The sequence below is a fragment of the Pan troglodytes genome, chromosome 7 (genome assembly GCF_028858775.2).
Source record: "Pan troglodytes isolate AG18354 chromosome 7, NHGRI_mPanTro3-v2.0_pri, whole genome shotgun sequence".
NCBI lineage: Eukaryota > Metazoa > Chordata > Mammalia > Primates > Hominidae > Pan > Pan troglodytes.
The window spans coordinates 75,626,245-75,644,829 of record NC_072405.2 but is presented as its reverse complement, the minus strand read 5'-3'; the positions used below and the strand labels follow the sequence as shown (position 1 = coordinate 75,644,829).

Here is an 18,585-nt window from a genome sequence, read left to right as displayed (position 1 = left end):
AGGAATCCCTTTCGTTTGATAGGAGAGCTGGGTGACGAGACCCTTTATGAGATCCTTACAAATAACATTCCTGAATGTGCACCATACTGGGGGAAATGGACAGAAACACTCGATTAATAGTGACCAAGTGACACAGCATCAGAAAGATGGGCAGTGACCTCTCACGAAGGCTATGGGAGTCATTTTATGTTTTTTAGGTTACCCAGTCCTCACCAAATAGAGTGACAATCCACATATTTGGTTTACTTAGCATGAGTGGAAGCAAATTTTGTATTGAGAGAAACTTATTAAAATGAAATAAATCTCATAGTTCTATAATCTTGAATTCATTACCTGGCTCCCAGTCTTCAACCATGTTCACACCTATTAACTTCAAATAAGAACATCTGAGGCCGGGCGCGGTGGCTCACGCCTGTGTTCCCAGCACTTTGGGAGGCCGCGGTAGGTGGATTGCCTGAGATCAGGAGTTTGAGACCAGTCTGGGCAACACGGTGAAACCCCATCTTTACTAAAATACAAAAGAATAGCCAGGGGTGGCAGTGTGCACATGTAATCTCAGCTACTCGGGAGGCTGAGATAGGAGAATCGCTTGAAACCGGTAGGCGGAGGTTGCAGTGAGCCGAGATCACGCCATTGCACTCCAGCCTGGGTGACGAAGTGAGACAATGTCTCAAAAAAAAAAAAAAAAAAAGATCATTTGCTAAAAATGAGATGGAGACAGGTTAACGGAGGCATAGTTTCCTAGTCATTCCTCAGCTCTGTTTGGGACATTAACATGAGGAAGAAGAGATTACAATAAAAGACTTGGAATTTTCATTCCTTATCTTTATAGTATATTTTTAAAGTATGTATTGATTACATATATCTCATCCAAAAATATACTAACAAGCTATATAATTATTAATAAAAATAGATCTGGAAAGACATCAATAAATATAAGTGGCTGGAAAAACTGAGCATCAAAGAATGACCTTTAGAGTAGAGGCGGGGTTTCATTATGTTGGCCAGGCTGGTCTCGAACTCCTGACCTCAAGTGGTCCACCCGCCTTGGCCTCCCAAAGTGCTGGGATTACAAACATGAGCCACCGGCCCAGCCTGACGCCACTGTTAAATTAGGGAGAAAAGGTTAAGGAGGGATGGCTAATTCTAGTTATCACGACTGTGAAAGTATTTACTTTCTATCAGAAAGGCTATGTTTGAGCACAAACGCAGAAGCCTCACTCTTCGTTCTAGCAGTTTACTTTTGCGCACTTATTCTCCATATAAGGAAAACTGCAAGTAGCCTAATTTCCGCTTCAGGAAGTTAAAGACATTAACTTGGCAGAAATAGGCTTAGTCCGGGAAACAGAAAGCAAGCAACTTGTTCACGGAAACGTTTCGGTTCTGCGACGCATGCGCTCTGCCTCCAGGAAAGTGGCAAACATGGCTGCACGAATTGGCGGCCCGGCCCACTCTGGTCACGTGTTGGGAGACAGCGGCGTGGCAGCTGCCGTGGCGATAGGGACAACAGGCCTAGGGCAGTCAGAAGGTTTCTGGTTCCGGTTTAACTTTCGGCCTCCGTCTCGGGGCTGAAGTTTGTGAGCTGTAGTATTGAGTCCCATTTGAGCTATTCTCTTTTTCCTGAAAAATGGCACTAAGAGGGAGCTGGATGAGCTGAAACCATGGATCCTTTCACAGTCGTTGATAACTACAATTAGCCACTCTTCCTTAACCTTTTCTCCCTAATTTATCAGTGATGTCAGGCAAGGCGCGGTGGCTCACGCCTGTAATCCCAGCAATTTGGGAGGCTCCAAGGTGGGTGAGAAGACAGTGAAGAGCGTGCTGGGTTTCTCAGAGCCTCCAGTGTTCACAGCAGCATTGAACTGCTGTGGGGAAGAGCATGGACAAGAAGAAGGCAGCCGATCATCTGAAACCTTTTCTTGATGATTCTACTCCCCGATTTGTGGACAAACTGAGGCTGTAGGAGGAAGGCGGAAGCTCTAGGCATTCCAAGTCTAGCAATGACGGAAGCAGAAAACGAAAGCTAAAGAAGGTGTTTGGTGATAACTCTTGGCTCTCCAAGGAATCATCAGGAGTAAAGAAGCAGCGAATACCCCATTTTGAGGAGGTGGAAGAAGAGCCAGAGGTGATCCCTGGGCCTCCATCAGAGTCCTGGCATGCTGACTAAGCTCCACATCAAACAGATGATGGACGCAGCAAAATGACAAATCCAGGAGAGGAAAAAACAGCTGCGCTTCATTAGCCCCCCTACACCTCAGCCAAAGACTCCTTCTTCCTCCCAACCAGAGCAACTTCCAACTGGCCACACTATTCAGCCCTCCCAGGGTGCCACTTTCATGAATGATGCCATTGAGAAGGCAAGGAAAACAGCTGAACTACAAGCTCGAATCCAAGCCGGGCTGGCACTGAAGCCAGGACTCATCAGCAATGCCAACATGGTGGGCCCGGCTAATCTCCATGACATGGGCATTGCTTCCCCAAAGGGGGAGTTAAAAGACCAAATTAAACCTACACCACTGATCCTAGATGAGCAAGGGTGCATTGTAGATGCAACAGGCAAGGAGATTGAGCTGACACACTGCATGTCTACTCCTGCCAATATTCGTGCTGTTCCCTCTTCAGAGGGAACCATTCAAGCAACAGCTAAAAGAAAAGCCATCAGAAGACATGGAGTCCAATACCTTTTTTGACCCCGAGTCTCCACTGTCGCTTCCCAGAGCCAGAAACGCACTTTTAAATTCCATGACAAGGGCAAATTTGAGAAGACTGCTTAGCGATTAAGGACAAAGGATCAACTGGAGAAGCTTCAGGCAGAGATTTCACAAGCAGCTCAAAAAACAGACATCCATACTTTGACTAGGCTTGCCCTTATTGCTCCTAGGAAGGAGCTAAAGGAAGGAGATATCCCTGAAATTGAGTGGTGGGACTCTTACATAATCCCCAATGGCTTTAACCTTAGAGAGGAAAATCCCAAGAGAGAAGATTATTTTGGAATCACAAATCTTGTTGAACATCCAGCCCAGCTCAATGCTCCAGTTGACAATGACACACCAGTTACTTTGGGAGTGTATCTTACCAAGAAGGAACAGAAAAAACTTCAGAGACAGACAAGGAGGGAAGCACAGAAGGAACTACTAGAAAAAGTCAGGCTGGGCCTGATGCCTCCTCCAGAACCCAAAGTGAGAATTTCTAATTTGATGCGAGTATTAGGAACAGAAGCTGTTCAAGACCCCACAAAGGTAGAAGCCCATGTCACAGCTCAGATGGCAAAAAGACAGAAATTGCATGAAGAGGCCAACTCTGCCTGAAAACTCACAGCAAAACAGAAAGGTCAAGAAAATTTAAAAGCTTAAGACATTTCACAGGGGGTACACATATCTGTATATGGAGTTAGAAATTTGAGCACCCCAGCCAAGAAGTTCAAGATTGAGATGGAGTTAGAAATTTAGCACCCCAGCCAAGAAGTTCAAGATTGAGGCCAATGCTGGGCAACTGTACCTGATAGGGGTGGTGTTACTGCACAAGGGTGTCAACGTGGTAGTAGTGGAAGGGGGCCCCAAGACCCAGAAGAAATTGAAGCATCTTATGCTGCATCGGATAAAGTGGGATGAACAGACATCTAACACAAAGGGAGATGATCATGAGGAACCTGATGAGGAAGCTGTGAAGAAAACCAACAAATGTGTACTATTCTGGGAGGGTACAGCCAAAGACCGGAGCTTTGGAGAGATGAAGTTTAAACAGTGTCCTATAGAGAACATAGCTCATGAGCATTTCAGAAAGCATGGGGCTGAACATTACTGGGACCTTGCGCTGAGTGAATCTGTGTAGAGTCCACTGATTGAGACTACTGCAAGCCCTCGCCTCTCCCCTCTTGCCTTTGTCTCTTCTGTCCTCTCACTTATTCTGTTTCCCAACCCACTCCCACTTGTATGATCTCAGAACTGTGCCAAGCAGACATTGGGACAAAGGGAGAATATCTTGCTCCCTTCCCCAGTCAGCCTGGTGTTGCCCTTTATTCCCCTTATGTGCGTATGATTAAAGAGTTTGTTTAAATAAATAATAAAAAAGAATGACCTTTATTGTAAAGTTATAAGTACTAAGATGTTTGACAATTTCTTATGGTTTGGAGAGTACTAGCTAGTTCAGTGAAAAAAAAAGTACATGAAATAAGATATGGAGACAGTTTTACTTCTAGATTCTGTGGTTCTAGTTTATATTCTTTGTTTCAACATTTTGTTTTTTACTTTGGGTATAACACAATATTATGGCTTATGTTTAAGTGGTAGTGTTAATATTTTCAGTAGTACAACTAATATTTTATCAGAATATTGTCATTATCCCTGAAAGGATGTGTGATCTAATAAATTTTACTACATCCTTTCTACATTCTGGGATCTAGTGGATTACATGGATAATGAGAGAAACTAATTTTCAAAACTACTATACATAAATTTTATTAGAAAAAATCTATCAAGCAGAGTCCTATGGAAAGAAAGAAAAAAATTTTGAAGAAAAACACCATCCTTCTATTAAATGAAGATCATCTGTGTTCACGTAATTAAAGAAACAATATAGGCAATATAAATATCCTATAATAAGGGAATTGTTCAATATTTTATAATATATCCATAAACAACAGAACACCAGCCATTAAGGAAACATAAGCCATATTTAAGGAAAAAATGGTAAAATGTTCACAACACAATATTAATAAGCAGGATGCAAAACTAATATAGAGGATTCCAATTTTATATACATATATAGAAAATAAAAACATGCTAAGAAATATACAAAAGTGTTATCAGTGATTATTTCTCATTGGGGAATAATTTTTTTATTTTTTGTGTGTTTTCCAAATGTCTTACAACTTGCAAAAATTATTTGTATAATTTATGCAGCGCAATTTCTATCACACCTCTGTAATCCCAGGGCTTTGGGAAGCCGAGGATCGTTTGAGGCCAGGAATACAAGAGCAGCCTGGGCAACATAGTGAGATCCCATCTCTAAAAAAAAAAAAAAAGCTTTTAATTATCCAGGCATGGTGGCACATGGCTATTGTTCTAGCTACTCGGGAGGTTAAGGCAAGAGGATCACTTAAGCTGAGGAGTTTTGAGGTTGCAGTGAGCTAAGATCATGCCACTGCATTCCAGCCTGGGTGACAGAGTGAGATCCTGTCTCAAAAATAAATAAATAAACAAACATAATAAGAGGTATGGTCAGGCACGGTGGCTCATGCCTGTAATCCCAGCACTTTGGGAGGCTGAGGCAGGCGGATTGCTTAAGCTCAGGAGTTCCAGGCCAGCCTGGGCAACATGGCAAGACCTTGTCTCTACTAAAAATACAAAAAAATAGCTGGGGATGGTGGTGCACACCTGTGGTCCCAGCTATTCGGGAGGCTGAGGTGGGAGGATCACTTGAGCCCCAGGGGGCAGAGGTTGCTGTAAGCCAAGTTCACTCCATGCACTCCAGCCTGGATGACAGAGCGAGAACTTGTCTCAAAAAAAAAAAAAAAAAGGGGGGGGGATAATAATTACAGAGCCTTTTAATGTTTTATTTAATGATATTTCCATTGTTTATAACAAGCACATATTCTTTTTGGAATCAGAAAAAAATCTATAAATAAAATCTCAACAAAAGTACATGCATTGTATAATTAATGTATTTTAAAAACAAATTTATTTCAGTCTATGGTGTAACTTAAGTTTCTGTGCTCTGAACCAGAAGTGCATATTTTGACTTATGTTTATATGTATATATTGTATTTTTTAAATGTATGTATTTTTCTCCAGAATTTCTTGATGGAAAAGAAATTAAAAATATAGAAAGACAATTCCTAATGAATTGGAAAGCATCCAAAGATGCCAAGAAAATCAGCAAAAAAAGGAGCAGTAAAAATGAGGATGCAAGCAATTCACTCATAAGTAAGCACTCTGTCACTCATTAGGTGACTGCTCTTCTAGCAAAGGAAATATTCTAGGCAACAAAAAAATGCCAACAAATAAAATAGTTTTTGTTTAGTTTTTTGTTGTTGTTGTTTTATGGGGTTTTTAAAAACTTATTTACTTAGTTGTACATAAGTACAATTTGTCTTGTATTGGAAATTTCACCTATAATGTTTATGTAAATGGTAGCCACTATGAACAACAGCTGTGTTTGGTTTTGTGTAAACATAGAGCCACAAGGGTGGGGAAAAATGTATAATTGTATACCTGGCAAAAGTGCATGATATCAGCTATGTAAATTGTGAAACCTAAGCCACTAGTATATTTGTTAAGTAACAGTGCAAAAAGGCCAGGCACGGTGGCTCACACCTGTAATCCCAGCACTTTGGGAGGATGAGGCGGGTGGATCACCTGAAGTCAGGAGTTCAAGACCATCCTGGCCAACATGATGAAACCCTGTCTCTACTAAAAATACAAAAAATTAGCCAGGCGTGGTGACAGGCACCTGTAATCCCATCTACTTGGGAGGCTGAGGCAGGAGAATCGCTTGAACCCAGGAGGCGGAGGCTGCAGTGAGCCGAGATTGCGCCATTGCACTCCAGCCTGGGCAGCAAGAGCAAAACTCCATCTCAAAAAAAAAAAAAAAAAAAGTGCAAAAATCACATTTTTCATCAGGATAGAAAATAAAAATATATCACAACCACATCTGTGGACTGTCTCCCTTCTTATGCACATACTCCAACACCTGAAAATTTGGATTATAATATACCTAAAGTTGTGTTACAAAGGACATACCAACCTCCCTTGCCTAACTAATGCAACAAAATGTAACTAAGAGTAATGTGTAACAGTTATCTTAATTTTGGAGCATCCAAGAACTGACTAGTCTGGCGGGGCACGGTGGTCATGCCTGTAATCCCAGCACTGTGAGAGGCTGAGACAGGCAGATCACCTGAGGTCAGGAGTTCAAGACCATCCTGGTCAACATGGTGAAACCCCATCTCTACAAAAATACAAAAATTAGCCAGGCATGATGGCAGGTGCCTGTAATCCCAGATACTCGGGAGGCTGAGGCAGGAGAATCACTTGAACCCGGGAGGTGGAGGTTGCAGTGAGCTGAGATTGCGCCATTGCACTCCAGCCTGGGCGACAGAACAAGACTCTGTCTTAAAGAAAAAAAAAAAAAAGAACTGACCACAGATTTTTTAGCCCATGACATTGCAATGAGCCCCTTCCTCCTTTCCATGATAGTGTTTGAATGCTAATGTTCTTGTTCTACAACTGACTAAGGGAAGGCATAAGGACATAGTGAAGGGGCTAGGCCAGGGAAATAGGAAAAGGGAAATGGGGACACTGTAGTGAGGCTTTATGCTAGGCTTCATCCTAGCAGAGCTGCTAGGATAGGATAGCATATCCTAGGAGCTCTGTCACTCTAGGACATGGTGTCTGACATGAGGAGGAGCACGGGTGGAGAGGCATGGAGCTCTAGTGATTTTGCCATATCATGTTCACTGAATACGAACTATGGGCCAAGCATGGTGGTTCACACCTGTAGTTCCAGTACTTTGGGAGGCTGAGGTGGGAGGATAATTTGAGCCTAGGAGTTCAAGATCAGCTTGGGCAACACAGTGAAACCTCATCTATAAAAAAAATATTTTAAAATTAGCCAGGCATGGTGGCATGTGCCTGTCGTCCCAGCTACTTGGAAGGCTGAGGAAGGAGGATCACTGGAGCCTGGGAGATCAAGGCTGTAGTGAGCATGATTGTGCCACTTCACTCCAGCCTGGGGAACAGAGCAAGACCCCATTGAAAAAAATAAAGAATATAAATTATGGAAAATCATTAAGTAGAATGGGATTTTCTTAGTTGATAATATACTCATGAGTATATTACAGTATACTGTGTTGCAATGTGAATTTCTCAAGATCTGAAACTTCTAAAATAGTCAGAAGGCATTTTTCCTCTGTTCATTCCTGGCTGGCTGTGAAGGGCAGAACTAGACCTAGGGTAAGGATTCTAGTATTTTACATATTTTCAGTATTACACCAAAGATGTCACTTTTTAAATATTTAATACCAGCCCTCACCCCAGAATTGGGCCAATTCTAAAAATAATGTAGTTTCTTTCATTTTAACTGATTTCAAAAATTCTTCCTAATTTAGGGACAACTACATTAATTAATTGTTAACTTCAATGAAATTTGACAAAATAATAATATGTCTTTAAATTTACAACTTAAAAAAATTATAGTCTACTAACCAAAGCAATCTATACAATGCAATCCCTATAAAAATACCAATGACATTCTTCACAGAAATAGAAAAAAAATCCTAAAATGTGTGTGGAACCCCAATAACCAAAGCAATACTGAGCAAAACCAACAAAGCCAGAGCCACCACACTACTAGACTTCAAGATATACAACAAAGCTATAGTAACCAAAACACCATGGTACTGGTATAAAAACAGAAACATAGACTAGTAGAACAGAATAGAGAACCCAGAAACCAATCCACTTAGCTACAGCCAACTGATTTTTGACCAAGGTGCCAAGAACATACATTGGATCACAGCTCACTACAGCCTCGATCTCCCAGGCTCAAATGATCCTCCTGCCTCAGAACTCCCAAGTAGCTGAGATGACAGGTGTGTGCAACCATACCCAGCTAATTTTAAAATATTTTTTGTAGAGATGAGGTCTCACTGTGTTGCCCAAGCTAATCTTGAAATCCTCGGCTCAAGCTATCCTCCTCTTCAATAAATGGTGATGGGAAAACTGGATATCCATATGCAGAAGAATGAAACTAGACCCCTAGCTATCACCCTATGCAAAAATCAACTCAGTATGGATCAAAGACCTAAATATAAGACCTGAAACTATAAAACTACTAGAAGAAAACAGAGGAAATGCTTCAGGACATTGGTCTGGGAAAAGATTTTATAATAGAACCTCAAAAGCACAGGCAATGAGAACAAAAATAAACAAGTGGGATTATGTCAAACTAAAAAGCTTCTGCACAGCAAAGGGAACAATCAAGAGTGAAAAGACAACCTATAGAATGGGGAAAATATCTGTAAACTATTCATCTTACAGGATTATTATTCAGAATATACAAGAAACGGAAACATCTCAAAAGCAAAAAAACAACAACCCAGTTTTAAAATGGGCAAAGGATCTGAACAGACATTTCTCAAAAGAAGACATACAAATGGCCAACAAATATAAGAAAGATATGCCCAATATCACTTAATCATCAGGATGCAAATCAAAACCACAATGAGGTGTCATCTCATCCCAGTTAGGATGGCTATTAACAAAAAGACAAAAAATAACAACAGGTAGCCAGGCACAGTGGCTCACGGCTGTAATCTCAGCATTTTGGGAGGCTGAGGTGGGTGGATCACTTGAAGTCAGGAGTTCAGGAACGGCCTGGCCAACATGGTGAAACCCTGTCTCTACTGACAATACAAAAGTTAGCCAGGTGTGGTGGTGCACACCTGCAATTCCAGCTACTTGGAAGGCTGAGGCACGAGAATCGCTTGAACCCAGGAGGCAGTGAGCTGAGATCGCACCACTGCACTCTAGCCTGGTGACAGAGTGAGACTTAGTCTCAAAAATAAAAACCAAATGCTGGTGATATGGTTTGGCTGTGTCCCCACCCAAATCTCATCTTGAATTGTAGCTTCCATAATTCCCATGTGTTGTGGGAGGGACCTGGTGGGAGATAATTGAATTATGGGGGTGGTTTCCCCCATACTGTTCTTGTGATAGTGGATAAGTCTCATGAGATCTGATGATTTTATAAGCAGTTTCCCCTTTTGCCTGGCTCTCATTCTCTCTTGTCTGCCACCATGTAAGACGTGCCTTTTGCCTTCTGCCATGATTGTGAGGCCTCCCCAGCCATGTGGAACTGTGAGTCCATTAAACCTCTTTTTCTTTATAAATTACCCAAGTCTTAGGTATGTCTTTATCAGCAGCATGAAAATGGACTAATACAGCTGGTGAGGATGCAGAGAAAAGGGAGCTCTCTTATACACTGTTAGTAGGAATGTAAAGTTGTACAACCACTATAGAGAACAGAATGGAGGTTCCTCAAAAAACTACAAATAGGGGGCTGGACATGGTGGCTTACAACTGTAATCCCAGTGCTTTTGGAGGCCAAGGCAGGAGTATCAGTTGAGACTAGGAGATCAAGACCAGCCTGGGCAACAAAGCAAGACACCATCTCTTCAAAAACATTATTTTTAAAATTAGCGGCCAGGCGAGGTGGCTCATGCCTGTAATCCCAGCACTTTTGGAGGCCAAGGCAGGTGGATCACTTGAGGTCAGGAGTTCAAGACCAGCCTGGCCAATATGGTGAAACCCCTTCTCTACTAAAAATACAAAAATTAGCCAGGCATGGTGGTGCACACCTGTAGTCTCAGCTACTGTGGAGGCTAAGACAGGAGAATCGATTGAACCTGGAAGGCAGAGGCTACAGTGAGCCAAGATCATGCCATTGCACTCCAGCCTGGGAAACAGAGCGAGACTCCATCTAAAAAAAGAAAGAAAGAAAATTAGCTCAGTGTGGTAGTACACACCTGTAGTCCCAGCTACTCAGGAGGCTCAGGCAGGGGGATTGCTTGAGCCCAGGAGCTTGAAGCTGCAGTGAGCTATGATCATGCCACTGCACTCCTGCCTGGACAACAGAGCAAGACCCTGTCTCTTAAAAAAAAAAAAAAAAGCAAGGGTGGGCGCGATGGCTCACGCCTGTAATCCCAGCACTTTGGGAGGCCAAGGCAGTTGGATCATAGGTCAGGAGTTCAAGACCAGCCTAGCCAAGATGGTGAAACCTTGTCTCTACTAAAAATACAAAAAAAATTAGCTGAGCGTGGTGGCACACGCCTGTAATCCCAGCTATTCGGGAGGCTGAGGCAGAGAATTTCTTAAACCTGGGAGGCGGAGGTTGCAGTGAGCTGAGATCACACAACTGCACTTCAGCCTGTGTGACAGAGCAAGACTCCGTCTAAAAAAAAAAAAAAAAAGCAAAACAAAACAAAAACCTACAAATAGAACTACCAGATTTTCCTTGAATTTAAAAAAATTCCTTGAATTAAAAAAAGAAGAAGAACTACCATATGATCTAGCAATCCCACTACTGACCATCTATCCAAAGGAAAAGAAATCAGTGTATCAAGGAGACATCCACACCCTCATGTTTGTTGCAGGAGTATTCACAATAGCCAAGATACAGAATTGCCCTAAGTGTCCAACAGATGAATGGATAAAGAAAATGTGGTATATATACACAATGGAATACTATTCAACTATAAATAAGAATGAAATCCTGTTATTCGCAACAACGCGGATGGAAATGGGGGACATTATGTTAAGTGAAATAAGCCAGAAACAGAAAGTGAAACGGTGCATGTTCTCACTCATCTGTGAAAGCTAAAAAAAAAAAAAAAAAAAAAAAAAACCAAAAAGTTGATCTCATAGAATTAAAAAGTAGAACGAGGATACTACAGACTGGGAAGGCCAGAGGGAATAAGGCAAGGGAAGAGAGAGATTTGGTAAAGGTTACAAAATTACAACCAGATAGGCGGAATAAACTTTAGAGTTCTATAGCAGCTGTCCCCAACCTTTGTAGCACCAGGGACTGGTTTTGTGGAAGACAATTTTTCCATGGACCAGAAGTGTGGTGGAGGGGGATATTGTTTTGGGATGATACAAGTACATTACATTTATTGTGCACTTTATTTCTATTAACATTGCACTGTAATGTATAATGAAATCGTAATTCACCATAACGCAGAGTCAGCAGGAGCCCTGAGCTTTTTTTCCTGCAACTAGATGATCCTATCTGGGAGTAATGAGAGACAGTGACAGATCATCGGGCATTAGATTCTCATAAGGAGTTCACAACCTAGATCCCTCACATGCACAGTTCACAATAGGGTTCATGTTCCTATGAGAATCCAATGCTGTAGCAGATCTGATAGGAGGCAGAGCTCAGGTGGTAATGCGAGTTATGGAGAGCAGCTGTAAATACAGATGAAGCTTCATTCGCTTACCTGCCACTCACCTTCTGCTATGCGGCCCAGTTTCTAATAGGCCACAGACCAGGACCATTGGGGTTGGGGACCCCTGCACTATAGGATGACCATAGTTAACAATCATATATAGTTTCAAATAGCTAGAAGGAGAATATTGAATGATGCCAACACAAAGAAATGATAAATGTTTGAGATGATGTATATGCTAATTTCCCTGATTTGATCACTATACATTATATGTATTGCAACATCACTATGTACCCTATAAATATGTACAATTATGTCTCAACTAAATTTTTTTAAATTAGCCATTTAATTTTCTCAAAACAGTCCTTATTAATCTCTTTATAATCTAGTGTGAGCCCCAACTAACAAAAACCATCTTTTTTTTGATAGAGTAACACTCTGTCACCCAGGCTGGAGTGCAGTGGCACAATCTCAGTTCATTGCAACCTCTGCCTCCCAGGTTCAAGCAATTCTCCTGCCTCAGCCTCCTGAGAAGCTGGGATTACAGGCATGTGCCACCACACCTGACTACTTTTTGTATTTTTAGTAGATGGGATTTCACCATGTTGGCCAGGCTGGTCTTGAACTCCTGAACTCAAGTGATCCACCCACCTTGGCCTTCCAAAGTCCTGGGATTACAGGCATGAGCCACTGCACCCTGCCCAAAAACAATGTTTAAAGTCATATAGATAAATTAGCAACAAACTATCTGAAAAGAAATTATGAAAATAATCCCATTTACAATAACAACAAAAGAATAAAATACCCAGGAATAAATTTAATTAAGGAGGTGAAAGACATATGCTGAAAACGACAAAACATTGATGAAAGAAATTAAACAAGACATCTTCTGCAATGTCTGCTTATAAATTTTAAAAGAAATTAAACAAGACACAAATGAAAAGACACCTCATGTTCATGAACTGAAGACTCAATATTGTAAAATATCCGTAAGACCAAAAGTGATCCACAGATTCAATGCAATTTCTATCAAAATCCCAATTGCATTTTTTATAGAAATAGAAAAAAGCAATTCTAAAATTCATATGGAACCACTGAAGACCACAAATAGCCAAATCAATCTTAAGGATGAAGAACAAAGCTGAAGGCACCACACTGAAATATATTACATAGATACAGTAATCAAAACAGTATGGTACTGGCAGAAGACAGGCATATAGAGAAATGGAACAAAATAGAGTGCCCAGGAAAAAAATCCATGCATATGTAGTCAATTGATCTTTGACAAAGTGCCTAGAATACACAATGGGGAAAGAAAAGTCTCTTAAACAAATAGTGGTTTTTGTTCCTCCAAAGAAGACATACAAATTTCTCCAAAGAAGACATACAAATGGCCAACAGGTATATGAAGAAATACTCAATGTCAGTAATCATCAGAGAAATGCGAATCAAAATAGATATGAGCTATCACCTCACATCTGTCAGGATGGCTTTTATTTTTTTTTCTGAGACAGAGTTTTACTCTTGTTGCCTAGGCTGGAGTGCAATGGCCTGCTCTCAGCTCACTGCAACCTCCGCCTCCTGGGTTCAAGCAATTCTCCTGCCTCAGCCTCCCGAGTACCTGAGATTACAGGCATGTACCACCACACCCGGCTAATTTTGCATTTTCAGTAGAGATGGGGTTTCACCATATTGGTCAGACTGGTCTCCAACTCCTGAACTCAAGTGATCCACCTGCCTCAGCCCCCCAAACTGCTGGTATTACAGACATAAGCCATTGTGCCCAGATGGCTATTATTTTAAAAAAGGCAACACGTGTTACAGAGGATGTGAAGCAACTGGAACCCTTGCACACCACTGGTGGGAATGTAAAATGGTGCAGCCACTATAGCAAACAGTATGAACGTTCCTCAAAAAGTTAAAAATAGGACTGCCATATGACCCAACAATCCCACTTATGGATATTTATCCAAAAGAATTGAAATCAGGATTTCCAAGAGACATCAGTACTCCTATGTTCATTGCAGCACTATTCACAATAGTCAAGATGCGGAAACAAGGTACATGGACATTGGACAGATGAATGGATAAAGGAAGTGTATATTAAATGGAACACGGAATACTATTCAGCTTTACAAAGAAAGGAAATTCTGCAATATGTGACAACATGGGTGAGCCTTGAGGATATTATGCTAAGTGAAATGAGCCAGGTCAAAGAAAGACAAATACTGATTCAACTTATATAAGATATCTAAAATAGTTAAATTCACACACTCAAAGAGTGGAGTACTATTGCCAGCAGCTGAGGGGAGGAAAGGGAGACTTACTAATCAATGGGCATAAAGTTTCGGCCAAACAAGATGAATAAACTCTAGAGATCTACTATACGACATTGTACCTAAGGTAAAAAAAATAATGTATTGTACATTTAAAACTTTGTTAAGAGGGTAGATTTTGGCTGGGCGCGGTGGTTCACAACTGTAATCTCAGCACTTTGGGAGGCTGAGGCAGGCAGATCACTTGAGGTCAGGAGTTGCAGACCAGCCTGGCCAATATGGCGAAACCCTGTCTCTACCAAAAATACAAAACAATCAGCTGGGTGTGGTGGTGTGCCCCTGTAGTCTCAGTTACTTGGGAGGATGAGGCAAGAGAACTGCTTGAACCTGGGAGGCAGAGGCTGCAGTGAGCCGAGATGGCACCACTGCACCCCAGCCTGGGTGACAGAGCAAGACATCGTCTCAAAAAACAAAACAAAAAAACAAAAAAAAAAGGAGGGTAGATCTCATGTTAAATAGTTTTGCTACAATTTTTAAAAGTCCATATAGAATGTTATAGTATGTAAGCTTCATTTCAGACCTTGTGGTAGTTGCTGTTATGATAATTATTAATAATTAAAAATGGAAAGCACTCGGAATTAGAAGGCAAAGAAGAGGGGGCAAGGAAAGAAAAAAGAACTGACATTTATTGTGCTAAACATTTCAGATATTTACATACATTATTGCATTTAATCATTATAACCTGTGAGGCAGAAGATCATTATATGCATTTTGCAGATGAGAAAGTTCAGTTTCAGCAAATGAAGTTTACAAAGCTAGCAGGGGGCACAGGCTAAATGAAGCTGGGATATAAGGACAATTAATGTTCTAAAGCAATAATGCTGTACTTAGAAATTCACTTCAATTTGCTGGGAATTTGGGAAAATAACAGATGTGGAAATATGTGATATGTAAACAATTTTTATAACTAAAAAGGAGCTAGAGGAAATAGGATAATACAACAAATTTCAAAATTTTAAAGGGAGTACTCAAATAGATTACATAATTTACTATATTGAAAAATGGTCTCGGCCAGGTGCGGTGGCTCATGCCTGTAATCCCAGCACTTTGGGAGGCTGAGGCGGGCAGATCACCTGAGGTCAGGAGTTCACGACCAGCCTGGCCAACATGGTGAAACCCCGCCTCTACTAATAGCACAAAAATTAGCCGGGTGTGGTGGCAGGCGCCTATAATCCCAGCTACTAGGGAGGCTGAGGCAGGAGAATCACTTGAACCCGGGAGGCAAAGGTTGTAGTGAGCCGAGATCGTGCCACTGCATTCCAGCCTGGGTGACAAGATGACACTCTGTCTCAAAAAAAAATGGTCTCTAAAATCAATTAAAATAAAATTTAAAGTGAACACACTGAGTAGCTGCAGCAGAAAATTTTCTGAGCTTTTCTCAGGAGTACTTGGTTATTCTTCCTTGGCCATTTGTAGGTCCTCCCTCCCCTTTGCCCATGTTTGCCATCCCCATCCAAACAGATGGTACAAACCTGGAACTCTCAGGCTTAAAAGCAGTGACATCCCTGTATATACGTATGTAATATACAATAACTCTATCCTTTTGTATATGTCCAATAGCATACTATATGGTCTTTATGCAAAGACTCTTTTATAACTGTGCAAGAGAAAGGGAAAGCATAAATTAAAATCTAGAAAATATATTATGTATTTTCAAAATCTACAGTATACCTACCTTTCAGGTCTTTAGAAGAGTTAAGATGAACTTTTTAAAGGCACCTCTGTGCAACCAAATACATTGTAAGGGAACAGGAATTCTTAAAAAGATGGTAATAATTTTTGTACTTCCTAATCTTTTATGTATTTTTGATAGCCTTGTAAATTTGGAGCTCTATATTGGGGATTATGGTAAAATTATAGGAATTATTATAACCTCTAACTTCAAGGATCTTACAATTTAAAAATCTTATCCTAAGTATAGCCATATAGCTATATAACACAAAATTGTAAACATACTTTAATATCTTAATAAAATCCAAAATATTATACTCACATCTTTTAGCCCTTTCTTTTATAGCACTTCTATAGAAAAATTCATAACAAACATTTAATAAACATTTATTAAGCACCTCGAATGTGTCCAAGAATATGCCAGCCACTGTGGATTAGAGGTGAATAGGGCTGTCCCTACTTAAAAGGAAATTACTGCTGGGAAGGGAGGAGGATCTGAAAGCAGGTAAATGATATGGAATGTTAAGTGCCAGAATAAAGGTATGGACATATCCCCAAAACGATACACGATTAATTTACTCCCTACAAGTTAAACAATTTGAAAAAATAAACTAACTCAGAACAGTAAAATTAAGGGCAGTTAATATTTATATTAATGTTGGCATGCTCATTTTATTTTAAGAGTTGATCATGAACTTTCCTGTATAGGTTTTTGTATATGAAAGTCTGTGCTATTTTTTCCTTGGGTTATTAATTTTATTACTAGTTTTACTGTGTATTCATTTAGCTTTATTTAATTTTTAGATAATCTAATATTGTTATACCCTTTTTTAAAATTTAGTTATTAATTTCAAAGCAGAATGCTTTTATTTCTTTGTGTGCTACAGGTAACTTCAAAACAATGCATCATATAGTTCCTGTTTATTACCCACAGGTGGGTAAGCCAAAATTAGTCTTTTTCTCTGAAATACAGAGATACCCTGTAAATGCAAATGCATCTCCAGAAAGTTCCTGAGAAGATTACACTAAAATTATTGAAGAGATGGGGTAGGTTCTTTCAAATATTTATGTGACTTTATCTTTTTGGTGGGGAGGAGACATCTTCACAGTAAACAAAGAGGAACAGAGGCCATCCAATCTGTCTCCTAGTTCTTTGTTCTCAATCCTTTTTGGCCAAACATAGAAAGAAAGAAAAAAAAAGTTCATTGTTGGTCTGCCCAAACACTCAGAAAGTTACGATGGGAAGGGGTGTTTCCAGAAGACTTTGGTGTTAGACTGGATACACCCACTGAGGTAAGGTAGGAGACTCAGAAAAGTCCCAGAGGCAGTAGGTAAAGATGTCTCAATGATCAGGGATTCTGTCAAAGGAGCCTGAGGCCTAGCTGATGATGACTAGTCCACCAGTGGGTGGGCGACTTCAGAGCATATGGTTGCAGAAAGTCCAGAGGCCTACAGAATTAGACTACTTTCACCACTTCTACAAACCAGATTTTTAAACTGTTGTCTCTGAAGGAGGCAGAAGTTTCTCCTGATGAGGAAAAATTTGCTTTTTGGTTTAAAAAAAGGTATTGCTTTGATGGAAAAATAAACCAGAGCTGGGGACAGTGGTTCACGCCTATAATCTCAGCATTTTGGGAGGCTTAGGTGGGCAGATCATTTTAGTCCAGGAGTTCAAGACCAGCCTGGCCAACATGGAGAAACCCCTTCTCTACAAAAAAAAAATACAAAAATTAGCTGGACATGGTGGTGCGTGCCTATAGTCCCAGCTACTTTGGAGGCTGAAGTGGGAGGGTCACTTGAGCCTGGGAGACAGAGGCTGCAATGAGCTGAGATCGCTCCACTGCACTCCAGCCTGGGCAACAGAGTGGGACCCCATCTCAATAAATTAAATAAATAAATATCCATACCAGAAAGTAACTTCATTTATATATAAAACATGAGACATCTGCCATATGCTGGGCAACACTGAATATAAAAACTCAAATGAGATAATCCTGATCTCAAATATTTTGCCACAAGCTAGCTGGGGAGTCAAATATGATATAATTACTCTATAGTGTGATAAATGCTATGGGCTTTAAAAACCAGATCCTAATACATCTTATAAATTTTGCATTAAACTTATTTTTTCATTTATAATCAATACAATGATTGCTCTATTGATCCTTCCAACCAAATAAGATTAGTGATCGCAATATACTAAAGGCCAATAATAGCATATTTCATTGAGAAAGTAAACAGAGCCAGGGGACATACTTTGGAATCGTTTTCCTTTTCCCAGAACTGCCTGCTGAAGGTCAAGTGGGCTTATCATGACACCCTCTTTGAAGGGTCCCATCGAGGGATGATGATTTAGAATTGCCTAGTACAGCCCACCTCAAGAAGCCCTGTGACCATTACTGCTGCACTGTCCTACCCCTATTCCCTGCAGAGTGGCTCAGGCTTGCTGGGATGCAGTCTTAGGAGAGAGAAGGTCTGTGGGTATGGAAAATGCTTTATTTGGGGAGAAGTGAAAGGACATGCAGGGAGTCCTCGTTTTGGTCTTGCCTCCTCTCCATTCACAATAAAACAGGAGCTATGTGAGACATTTACTGCTTATGTCCATTGTCATTATCACCAAACCACTGCCTA

At 40.6% G+C, this 18,585-nt stretch overlaps 2 protein-coding genes and 1 pseudogene across 5 annotated transcripts in view; 2 read left to right on the top strand and 1 right to left on the bottom strand.

The window, feature by feature from the left end:
- MCMDC2 (minichromosome maintenance domain containing 2) overlaps window positions 1-18,585 on the bottom strand; it is a 121,653-nt gene that overhangs the window by 2,953 nt on the left and 100,115 nt on the right. The gene's annotated exons all lie outside the window — the stretch shown is intronic.
- PPP1R42 (protein phosphatase 1 regulatory subunit 42) overlaps window positions 1-18,585 on the top strand; it is a 66,985-nt gene that overhangs the window by 43,107 nt on the left and 5,293 nt on the right. For 2 of the 3 annotated variants that reach the window (XM_016960234.3, XM_003951274.5), the window contains 2 exons: window positions 5,793-5,924; window positions 16,842-17,001. The exons of the other annotated variant lie outside the window; for it this stretch is intronic. In XM_016960234.3, the coding sequence (XP_016815723.1) occupies window positions 5,793-5,924; window positions 16,842-16,969 (260 nt within the window). In that variant the 3' untranslated portion in view covers window positions 16,970-17,001. The remainder of the gene's footprint in view (window positions 1-5,792; window positions 5,925-16,841; window positions 17,002-18,585) is intronic. 3 annotated transcript variants of the gene reach the window in all.
- Window positions 1,742-3,921, top strand: LOC107976192 (U4/U6 small nuclear ribonucleoprotein Prp3-like; annotated as a pseudogene).